Below are 12425 nucleotides of genomic sequence, written 5' to 3'. Positions count from 1 at the left end.
ATATACGCATCATCAGCTCCCTCCCTCATCAGCTCCCTCCCTCATCAGCTCCCTCCCTCACCATCAGCTTCCTCCCTGGAGTCTGGATGCGTATGATGAGTTTAATAATATACGTCTGAGTTTAGTTTAGTTTAGTTGTATGAATATGCGTATGAATATGCGTATGATGAGTTTAATAATATACGTCTGAGTTTAGTTGCGCGTTGTAACACGCGAACCTTAAAAAAGAAAGCGTATATCTGTATGTCGCTGAGGGCGCCACTACAGTGTGATTTGACGACAATCAGCGTGCACGATCCCGTATAATATTGCCAACTTTTGCTACTTTTGGTAAGTATAAATGACAAATTACAATAAAACTAGTATATTTTCAAATATAACACTTACCTATTGTTTTTTTTCGGCATAAAAACCTAGTATTTTATGTACCCCTGAATATTTGTCCGTCGCTCTAAATTCGTATTACTTGAAAATGTTGTTAAGAAACATACGTTTTATAAAGCTATTTATTTTGAACCTAGGATTCCACGATTTTAATTTTTATTTTTTAATGAGAATATATAACAACTGGCTGTGGACTATTCATACTTTTGCATTGCCTAATGCAACTAAGAAACCAGATTATTGGATTTCAAGTACATGTACAAATTGTATTTACAAATATAACTAAAATAAAAATATTTAATGAATCTCTTACTATATTTGTATATTATTTTCAGAATGTACAGTACCATTGGGTACTAAGAGCATGTACCACACCTACCACACATACTGTAAAACAATTTATTTTCACTGGTGTTTAATTTCACTGTAATTGTGATGTCTGAAAATATAGTATTTTTACATAGTAAAATCATATTTATTAAAGTTATTGTTCATATACGAGTTGTTGAACACACTACATAGTTTGTAATTTCATTCAGCTTCTTTCAATCATAATTCAAAACAAATAAAAGGCAAAAATATAGAGAATATAGCAAATTATTTTTTTCTGTAATATTCTTGTGTAATCGGTAATTCTGAAAACTATTATGGGTGCATGGGAAATACATTTAGGTATGAATTATTCTTAATAAAAATTTCTGAATTATTTTGTCATAATCGTTTTTTATTTTCATTTTTTTGCTTCCCAAAAAACGAAAGAATTTCACAATGTCGAAAACGGAAAGACTTTATCACAGTGTTTTGGCAGAAAAACAATGAGTTATATTTTTATTTTACATGTTGAGGTTCATTTAATCATATACGTTAAAATACATGTATTTTATAAGGTCAATGATTTAAATAAAAAAAAAAATAGCGAAATTAAAAAAAAACAGCGAATAATTAATGCATTTACAGTACATGTGATATTGGTTACAATATAAGCCTACCACGGTCAAGTGCAGCGGTATCGCATGTAGTGTCGATTAGTATACTGTACACCCTATATTTATTAGTAAAATAATAATTTTAGTCTACGTTGTCCAGACCGGATATTATCCGTTGATATTCCTCCCTGGAGTCTTGCTTCCTATCAACGACATTTTTATTCTGCGTCTTTCCTCTGCAATTTACTCCCTGGAACAGATGCAGCTTCCGTATCAGCACGTAAATAACACACACTCTGTAAGAAGTAATAAAATGAGTTCAGTTTAAAGAAACATCATGCCAATCAACATAATGACCCCTCAAGAAAAAGCTCCACAAATGTAGGGGAATGCAATTTACAGTTTTTTTATATCACTTTTCATTCTCTAGATATTCAAATTTTCATCAGTATTATGTAGTCAGCCATCTTGATTCTCAGGCAAAGGATTATGAGGAAAGTTTGACATCCTAGACATAAGAAATATTGATACGAATTAGTTCAAATTTGCGTTGTGCATATTACTCATGTATATAATTGTAGTAATGGAAATTAAAATGTTGCAAATATACATAAAGTGACGATATTGCCAAACACGTTAAAAAAATAAAAATTGTTATTTTGGTTGTGAAATATAGTATGACAATTTTTTGTTACCTTTTAGTGGTCAACAGGTAATATATCACCTATATAACCTACTCACATCGGTAAATTACATACAATATTAAGAAAATTTGATCATTTGGTAGAAAAACATAAAAATAAATATTTTCAGTTCTATTTCCATGACAACTATTTTAGAAGCAAGTTTGGCACCAGTACATATATGCTACCACGCATGTTCCAAACTTTCAGCCAATTTGAAGCTCAACTTTTGAAGCTATAGATGAAATCATTTTCTCAATTTCTGACAACAGACTCTATGATGCCACACTTTACCTATAATCCTTTCTAAAGTATCAAGATGGCGGACTACATAAATTGATGAAAAGTTACGGAGCCTTTGCGTTTTTCATGTGCGTTGCCGTCGTCACTTGGGACTCAATTATTTGAATGAACTCACCGTGTTAATGATGCTAACACAAGTATTACTGCACTGACCACCAGGTGTTCATCATTACTCCAACTACGATACATTGTCAGAACCAGCTTGGTTACTTTGATTGCATCTATCAAAGTTTCTATGGTGTACTTGATAGCTGACACACAGACTAACAAATCACACGCCCTGGTAAGCTTCGGTCGAGCGGCGATGATGGATACAATAAATGTAACAGCTAGCGGCAATTCCACAATTCCTAAAATCGACCACGAATGATCTGTTTGTCGGAAGCCCATATATACAATAGTACAGTCTAGGCACCATATGACTGCAAGGCAGAAACTGACAAAAATTAACGTGGCTACTCTTATCTGTTGTTCTTTAGCTTTCTTTGGGTAGCGGGATGATGATAGAATGACGGGCACAAATGACAAGATGACTAATTCTGTAACCACAAGCCGGAACATCTGCTCATTCCACGAGGAGAAGGACGGAAAATCAATACAATGGATATCTTTCAGGAGAACGCACCATGACCAGTAAAGTGGCTGGTCATTGTCTAAAATACCAACAAATGGAATCCATAGTTCCACACATCTGTCTTCTCCTTCGACAGTACCAATACACGACTCGAGAAAAAGAAGCCGGTCTCTGGACTTCATCAGTTGTGTTAATATTAATAACATGATTAAAAGCGTCAAAAGAACGTAATAAAATGTCACCATCCAGCGTGGTATCTGCAATGAACACATAAATTGATGACATAATGTCACCATCCAGCGTGGTATCTGCAATGAACACATAAATTGATGACATAATGTCACAGAAGGCGGCACCTTAGTTTATAAACATATTTATAAAATAATAGCTCAACAAATGAATGCCTTGCACGTGACAACTGCGACCACCCACCTATGCAAAATGAAGTGCCGGCTGATTGGATGACGTCGAACTAATACATTAATAATAATTAGGACTAAGTACGATGTTACAATATTAAGTAATTCTGGATTGCTCGATTAAAATCTAACAGCCATCTTGAATTATAAAAATGTATATTCAAACCGTCCCCGGGTTTCTGCCCTTCACTGTATGTCTGGGGGCAGTTCAACGTAAAACTTAAAACGCTACAAACTCGTGTTGAATATTTTGCAGAATGCTCACCTTGACTTTGAACTTAGAAATATTCCGAAGTTTTGAATTACCAGAATCTAACATGCGTTTCCACAGAGTAGCTTTACTGGCACCTACAGCTAACATAGAAACGATAAAATGTATACATTTCACAAGAACGACAAACTGATGAATCAGATAACGCAAATACGACACGTAACATAACGTTTGCATCATAGTAGCAAATGCACATTCAGCTGGTGTTCAAGTGATAAAATAAAAGCCATTATGGTATAGCGAGAAGGGTTTGGTGACGATTTCCAATAAAACATTCTCTGGACAGCTGGCTACCCCCTATATAGTGAATATCACTGATTGTGGGCAAATGGCTTTGATTTTGTTCGCTGTCTAAAAACAGTAGTAGTCTTCAGAGAATAGATGATTGAAATATGCACGCGTCATTCCGGAAATACAAACATCGCGCATCTATAGTGCACACATATTATAAGCGTATGTTATCATCATAATGATAAGGATAAAAAAGCACAAGTTAGGTGTGCCTGAATTGTTGGAGCTACGGCCATCAAGTTACAAAACTGACCACACTATACTTGATGTCCAATTAACAGTTAAAGCGGGGAGTCGTCACCTGCGCATGCGTCAGATAGCCATAGCTTGTCAACAAACAAGCGTCTACCCATGAGCCTTTGAGTTTTTAGTGTGTGTTGTTATCGTCGCTTGGGACTCAATTCCCGCGTGTGCGCAGGTGACGACCCTCCCGCTTTAACCGAACTTCGATAACAACAAAAACAACAATAATAGTAATAATACAGATTGTCCATAACTCGATGTTTTTGGTAAACTCTGAATTTAAAGGGTGGTGGTCGTCGCACCGCGTTCTATTCGATATGGGACTCACATCGACGTATACTGACAAACATGTGAAATACATTGTTTGTTTACATGAAATTCGAACACGCGCTGCGCGACGACTACCGCCCTTTAACATCGAGTTATAATTATCACTTAGTAAGTTCATGCATTCAATGCTTATCGGTCGTACACTGCTTACCTTTTTTCTGTAATATTGTTGTAATATGTTTCAGTTGTTCGTCGTCGATAGTGACCTTTATAACGACATTTCTCGTCTTTGCTACTTGTGTCATCTGCTGCGTGATCAGAGTTCTCTGTACAAGTTTGACGAATTCTCCATTTTCCAGCTCTCTCTTCAGCCTCCAGAGACCCGCTTTGTCGTTGATCTCCATTGACAGTTCCACGCACCCACATGTGAGGGTTACAGAACCGGCGCTGTAGCGGTCACAACACTCGTTGCGGAATTCTTCGGTTCCTTGTGTTTTCAGTATTTCTTTTTCCGCCTTGTGAAATATTTGCGTGTTACGATTGCCATTCCTCCGTAGCCCTATATCAATTTTCAGCCTTATAGTTTGTACAACAGGGTTGACATCGAATGCAAGAGTTCCACTCTCGGCAAAATCTAAACAATAAGTGAATTACACACGATGAAGTATATATACATCACAACGAACAGAAAAAAAGAGTATAAGTACACGAAAATCATGATGTTTTCTAGGACTTAATAATTTATAATTAATTTAAAAAAATCATAATTATAATTAATATTTTTATAATTTATAGTTTAATTACAATGGTCACAATGTTTATAATCTTTGCACTGCTTTTTCTAAAAGCCAAAGAAACAATGACTGTATCTTCAATACCGGTTGTTATAGTCATACTAATTATGAACAATTTCTTCATTTTTGTGACATTAACATTTTCAGGAGGCAATAATTCGTGAATGATGAAAAAATTAAAGTGGATATTTGGCTCCGTTTTCTCCAGGAAAATATGAAATTGTCGTCATTCCCACTGTATGTAGGCGTCGTGTTATTAGTTGACTCGTCATCCGAGTTACTGAACAACGATCAGTCGTGTACAAGAGTTACAATTCACGGGAAACAATGTACAGTGTGCATATTAGTAATTTTCTGTTGTTGTTTTCTGTCATTTTCTGTCAACGCCGACAGATAGGGAGAGAAAGTGGCCTGTGACGCACGCCAGTACAAAGGTCAAAATCGCAAAGCACGCTGAAGGTAGGTATATATATATATATATATATATATATATATATATATATATATATATATATATATATATATATATATATATATATATATATATATATATATATATATATATATATATATATATATATCTGTTCTATTTTTATAGAAGAACCATCCCAAATAAAAAAAAAATCTAAAATTTAAAAATATAAGAGGTAGTCACTAAACCATGTACTTTCACACTCAAGCAAGAGAATAGACATGTTGGTGAGCTAGCCTTGCACTGTGAGTGTTTTATTGTTTACACTCCAGTTTTTTTTCACAAATAAAAAAAATTAAAAAAAAAAGAGCTGCAGACCACACTTCTTTATATTTTTTAGTGGGCAAGCCATGTTTCCACATACAAAAATACACATGATATTTCTATTTAATTTATTTTATTTAAAGAAAAATATTTTAGAAGCATAACAATACAACGACTAGATTTGGTGTCACAGTTTGCTCCCAATTCATACTGGAATATTGCCAGCAATAATTAATAAAGCTTGTTCAGAAAACCATTTATTCCCGACATCATATTCAATGGCTAGTTCTCAGGATCTACAACAGTAAATAAATAAACAGAAATCATTTTGATGCTGGTTTTAGATGACACTGCCATATCGCACAGATTTTCAACACCACCATATCGAATTTGGATTTGGACCATACCATTTCAAGCTGCAGGGTATCTAAATAATGACTCAACAAACAATAAACACATCTTCCACTCACCACACAAATTTTAGCCACAATTGAACAACCAAGAAAGCAACAAATATCAGGCTGCATCTTGAAAACAACGAGATACCGCATTACAACCAGTCATTACAAACATGAAATCCTCCACCCCTCCCAGTACACCCTACAGCATTAATGGTATACTCATTTGCATTTATGTACAACAAGCTTAGCCAATAGATGCACCTGACTCATCAAACTTTTGACCAACCACTCATTCTAAATATTGTGGAGTGAGGGCGCTATTTACTAATGAGAGGAGGTTAAACGAATATATATATATAGTACGAGAGGTACATTACTTGGGGTTTGCAACTACGGTGACATGATACCAAGATCCCGTTTCAATCTCGCTTTCGAATGCGCATGCCCGAGGTAACTAGGATACTGGGATGTCCAGGTGGATCAAATTAGCTGCTCACGACATGACGGATTACGATAACTATAACTATAACTGTACATTTTCGATGTATTACATTTTTTACTACGAATGTGGTAATACATGTTTTATTACAAACCGCCTGTGTCATGTCAGAAGGCACACTTCAAACACTGGCGGCGCCCTCACTTCCGTTCCTCTCGTTCGGGTTTTCACCACTGTCACACCGTAATTTGCATATGTCTGTAATTTGCATAAAAAATGTGGTGACTCACCACATTTTGGTCAAACAAAGATTATATGCGTATAAACTTTATGATTTTTTACGAAATAAATACGGTGATGTTCATAAATATGAAATCATGCAACAGAAAGTGTGTTCAGGTTGGTACACATGTCACTTTTGTTTTACACGAAGAACATAGAACACTTTCCAGGGGTATTTGAAACCAAAAATTGTCATTCCAGCTCAGCAGCCAATCAGCGACGGCTTACACTTAGATGACAATTTCGGTTTCAAATACCCCGGCTTAGTGTTCTAGGTTCATCGTGTAACTAGGTGTTCGTATGTAAGGGATTTTTCCACACAAAAACGCCGAATTCGGCCGAATTTTGTTATCGGTTGGCTTAATATAACCCCAACGGATCGTATTTTTGTGAAAGATTGGTATTTTTGTCCTGATTTGTAGGAATCTGAAAAACGCGTTTCACAACTTGTCTCTTATTTAGTTTTATGCTGCATTCAAGATGGCGGCCCCCATATAGTAAATATCGTATTTATTTTATTATCACGTGTGCGCCGGCTGACTGTGATGTCACCATACAGTACTATGCGCGTTGCAAACCCCAAGTAATGTACCTCTGGTAGTACTGATAGTACTAGTAGTTTAAAACATGCTTTCGCACCGTTAGTGGCGCAACTGAAATCTAATACTAGTAATCACGCCCAAAAATGGCCAAAACGCTCGGCTGCGTTCCGGCAGGACATTCTTTTTCCCATAGGTCTTTGCGTAATACGTTTTAATACCTCTACCGCAGACAACCGGCATTAAAAACGACAACCCACATTACCCAAACGTGATGTTAATATTATGTTTTAGCGTAACCTCGAAGAATGAGGTTATAACCAACTGAAAATGAGTCTCCAGTTACTTGACTTACCAGAATTTATGTTAACATTCATGATATTGTGATTCCCTACTATAACATTTCTACTTTTGGTGACATTAGCAACTATTGGCGGCTTGTTATGGTCCTGCAGCTTGTCAGGTATACTGGACGTCCCATCTTTTCTATGTGTATTCTTGAATTGTGGATCCTTTGAAGATTTCTTTTTTCGTTTCCGTTTACTCTTCCGCGACGGTGTCATCATTGGATGGACTGCATTAGTCTCGACTTTTGCGTCAGCTATTCGATAAGATAGTACATACGCCTATATAACGCAGTTTGTACATGAAAACTTCGCAGAGGTTACATCAATGTTGTCATTACCTACATGTACAGACTTATTCTGTTAGGGATTTGTTAGAATGCCAGTGTTAGCCATTTGTACTAAGCAGTGTAAGACCCGTCTTTTCTACGTGCATTAATTGTGGTCGAGTGAATACTGTGCCGGACTTTCTTGGCCAGGCGAATTGGTTCGAGACAACCTATAGCACAATAATTAGTCTGTCATGCTGCCACACTGATTTGAAAACAAGAATTACGGTTAATAAACAGTCCTCAGAAACAAAAGTCGAAAATGACATGCACAATTTGCATCTTTGTACTGGTTTCTATAGTGAACTTTTCACATATCATTATTGATGCGAATTCTAATAAACCCTATATAATTTAGCGAGTTTCCAGTGGGATATGGTTCAAATTATATATATAACGGTAATGTATTTCTTGTAATGCACATATGCGCAGTGAAATGCTCAGTAATGGAAATATTGAATTCGACTCGTATTGCTTGGGGGACGGTCGATTCGTCCCAAATCACATTCGTCCCAAGTCGTTCCGTCCCACAAGTTAATTCGTCCCAAGTCGATTCGTCCCACAAGTTGATTCGTCCCAAAGTCGATTCGTCCCACGCACTGTTTTTGCCGACGTTATATACAAATACACCTTATATGCAACGTAGAGTTATTAGTTAATAAAAACAAATACACCTTACACGCAACGTACAAGTTATTAGTTAATAAATACAAATACACCGTTCAAGTTATTAGTTAATAAATACAAATACACCGTACACGCAACGTAGAGTTATTAGTTAATAAATAAATAAATAAATACAAATACACCGTTCACGCAACGTGGAGTTATTAATTAGCGTGTCAGTAACAGTTGGCATAGAAATTGACCCTGCTCAAGATCGTAATGCTGACCAAAAATTAAATAAATTGGACGAATGTGAATTGGGACGAATGTGAATTGGAACGAATCGACTCGTGGGACGAATGTGAATTGGGATGAATCGACTTGTGGGACGAATGTGTTGGGACGAATTGACTGTGAATCGTATTGCTTTACCCTGTGAATAAGAGTTTAACGAAATTTTGAGGTGTCGCGTTGAAGTATTTCCCAATCACTCCGGTAAATGACAAAACACCATATCACTGCAACAATATTATATATTGACCACACGTTTTTCGTTAAACATATTGATACAACGATGAATAAATTCCGTTTTTTATTTTTTCCGTTACGAATAAAATAAGAACTTTTTTAGACGGGCTTTTGTGTGAAGTCTACTATCACTATAGGACATTTCAGTCGTTTATATTTTCACTTCCTTGTTATCACGATTTAGTATTAGCCCCATACTCACAAGGTGTGTGTACAACGGTCTCCTCCTCTGTGTGTTTGGGAAATTTCCAGCAAAGGACCCCATATCCAAACACAAGGCAGGTTACCAGACATGCTACCTGCCACAGATCTCTGACGTCGCCAACCACTCGTACAAACAATGTACACATAAGGGGGATGCTAACCGGCATTCTCTGTGGTGATCTGCTTCTGTAATTAAACATAATTTTGGTGAAATTTGAATCTCCAGTTACTATCGCATACGTTGCATGATTACCATCGACTGGTTATATATTAGCGGAAATATATGACGTTATACTTTCCAAGAATCGAAGCGTAATTAGTGTTACTTCCTCGTAGTGTAGGGTCACGGCAGTTTTTATTATCTACCCGACCTGCGTTCACTGCGTTTGAACACGGTTCCTCGTAACCGTGGTTTGAACAAAAGCCACTGTGAAGCGAAATCACGTGGTGTCTGCACCGCTATTGTATTTCGTTATATCTCAGACTAACGCTATATCACAGCCATATATTACGGAATGGTACTTTAAATCACCGATAAAGCACAGTAAGTAAAGCGGAAGCCATCCGTACTATACAACACTCACCGCATCTGTGTCACGCTTACGCTTTACACATACGTCATCGTACTAGCATGACAAACACAGTCTACACTTATAATATGAGTGTTGTCAGTTTAGTTAATTAACATTAGAGCAATTTACGTGAAATCGCTAAAACAGCATGTATATATCATTCAACGTATTCTACGGCAAATACTGGCTTTATGTATTGAATGTTTACCTGTATGTATGTTTCATATACTAGCATACGTTAAACCATTGATGTACTATGCTTATACCAACACAGATATGCCGAATCCAGCCCGGGTATACGTAGTCATTAACACCATATACTGGTACACATCGTGTGATCTGTTGTTTATCAACACACTTTAACACGTCTAGCAATGCCTTCACGGATCAACAGCGTGATAAGGCTTCAGGATAGTTGACACATTTTCACCATAACAGGGGTCATGCAGAATTGCTCGCGAGAGGGCGGTATTACAAACTTGTAAGCGTTAGTATTCACCATACTAAAGGGATCCGATCGTTCACTGTATTACGGCGATTTCCTCCTAGAGCATCAGACCATAGAGCACTGAAATCTGATTTTGCTGTGATAATTACTAGAATTCATGGAAAGAAATGAAGTTTTTTTACTAACTATTTCAGCAGTATTGTGAAGCACCACATCCCACATAAATATTCAGAAGAATCATCCAGAAAACCAGAATTGGTGAGTTGTATTTATCTAACTTTTTATTAAGTCAATTCTTAGGCTGCGTTTGTATCCTATGTGTTACGTATATATGTATTGAAAGTGCATATTTTCTCTGCCACTCTCCGGATACACAAATGACTAATAAACCGGGTAAGTGGCTGAAAGTTTCAAAGGTTATCTAGCCAATGTTCTATTTGTGTGTGATTGTTTGTGGCTAACAATGATAATACTCAAATTATGCTTATTTATGCATAATTAGACAAGAAAATTAGCCATATGAAACACTGCATTTTGAGAATTTGTACATTTTGGCCTGCAAGCAAAGCCAGCATAATTGTGGTAATCTCCAGTGTGTTACACAATGGTGTATTGAAATAGATCATTTTCATATGGGAATGCATATCATTATTTTGGCTGTGACTCCTTTTTTACCTCCATGGTCTAAGTAAGAAACTAGGGGGCAATATCAGATCATGGGTCTTATTTAGGAGCTCCTGGCAAAGCAACTGTACAAATTATAAGGAAAAATTAACAGCTCCTAAGGATGGTATTTTGAACTACGAAAGACAATACAAAGCAAACACAAATCAATGTTTCAATCTATACAAAGCAATTTAACTATCTATATCAAGCAATGTCACAATCTATACAAAGGTACAATATACACGAAACGATTAACACTAGTTGGTAATGACGCAATAAACATAAATTCTCAACTCTGATGAAAGGACCAATTACTGCGACAAAGCCCAATTCATTGCGAAAGCCACTTATCACGAAGCTACTAGTTTTCATACTAATTGCCTTGGTTTGATAAAACGTGCAATGAAGTCAGAGGAGAACTTATAAAACTGGCAAAAACATTATCTCATCAGCCAAACAATTGTATTGTTAAACATACTTACTGTACATTCAAAAACATTACAAAAAAATAGTCAAAAATAAGAAAAAAACAGTTGCAGGAAATGGGTGACAACAATCTGCGTAGTATTGGTCAGTACTAAAACGTTTGAGAAATGCAGAAAATAGAAAATCTGATGCCATTATAACAAGTGAAACTTTTATGGATCCCTTTAATAAGCTATATAATAATAATAACATTAATAGTAATAAAACTGACCAAGACTTATTAGCAAAGGAGAACTTAAAAAACTACAATGCAGTGTTGAACGAAGAGATTAAAAAGTCTGAAATTATTAATGCAATAACAAATTTGAAAAATAATAAGTCTGCAGGGGAAGATGGCATCACAAATGAAATGCTTAAAATTGATAATAATTTAATTAACAAATCTTTACTAAAATATTTAATCATATTCTAATGAGGGGAGAATTATTTGTATGGCCAAATTATTTACCAGCATATTAAATCAAAGGCTGACATCTTATTTGGAAAAAAATGATTTACTGACACAAGTACAGTTTGGTTTCAAAAAACAGAGACGCACAACAGATGATATATTTTTACTTAAAACAGCTATAGATAAAACATTGTACAGCACTCAAGGAAAAAATTCTGATAAACCAAAACGCATGTACTCATGTTTTATAGATTTCAGAAAAGTTTTCGACAGCGTCTGGAGAAAGGCATTATTCC

The 12425-nt window shown here is 35.9% G+C and overlaps 1 protein-coding gene across 4 annotated transcripts; it reads right to left on the bottom strand.

The window, feature by feature from the left end:
* Positions 1 to 488: 488 nt before the first annotated feature.
* LOC102808738 (uncharacterized) lies at positions 489 to 10599 on the bottom strand. 4 transcript variants are annotated; one of them, XM_006824156.3, is made up of 7 exons: positions 10347 to 10599; positions 9565 to 9752; positions 7911 to 8156; positions 4576 to 4998; positions 3555 to 3643; positions 2412 to 3178; positions 489 to 1606 (listed from the first exon to the last, which is right to left on the bottom strand). In XM_006824156.3, exons 1-7 carry the CDS (start codon positions 10361 to 10363, stop codon positions 1453 to 1455), a joined length of 1884 nt encoding a protein of 627 aa, XP_006824219.2. In that variant the 5' UTR covers positions 10364 to 10599; the 3' UTR covers positions 489 to 1452. The 4 variants fall into 4 exon arrangements, with proteins under 4 accessions (XP_006824219.2, XP_085346750.1, XP_085346749.1 ...); XM_085490624.1 differs by having other exon boundaries at positions 2412 to 3127; XM_085490623.1 differs by lacking the exon at positions 10347 to 10599 and adding an exon at positions 10151 to 10165.
* Between the last annotated feature and the right edge of the window lie 1826 nt (positions 10600 to 12425).

Source organism: Saccoglossus kowalevskii, chromosome 15 (assembly GCF_978046115.1).
Source record: "Saccoglossus kowalevskii chromosome 15, keSacKowa6.1, whole genome shotgun sequence".
Classification (NCBI taxonomy): domain Eukaryota; kingdom Metazoa; phylum Hemichordata; class Enteropneusta; family Harrimaniidae; genus Saccoglossus; species Saccoglossus kowalevskii.
The sequence above is the reverse complement of the archived record's forward strand: the minus strand, read 5'-3'. Positions and strand labels throughout refer to the sequence as shown.

Coding starts and splice junctions, on each gene's coding strand:
- LOC102808738 (XM_006824156.3), bottom strand. Junction 8,157..9,564: donor GACCGTTGTACACACACCTT/GTGAGTATGGGG, acceptor CTTATCGAATAG/CTGACGCAAAAGTCGAGACT. Junction 4,999..7,910: donor GAATGTTAACATAAATTCTG/GTAAGTCAAGTA, acceptor CTTATTGTTTAG/ATTTTGCCGAGAGTGGAACT.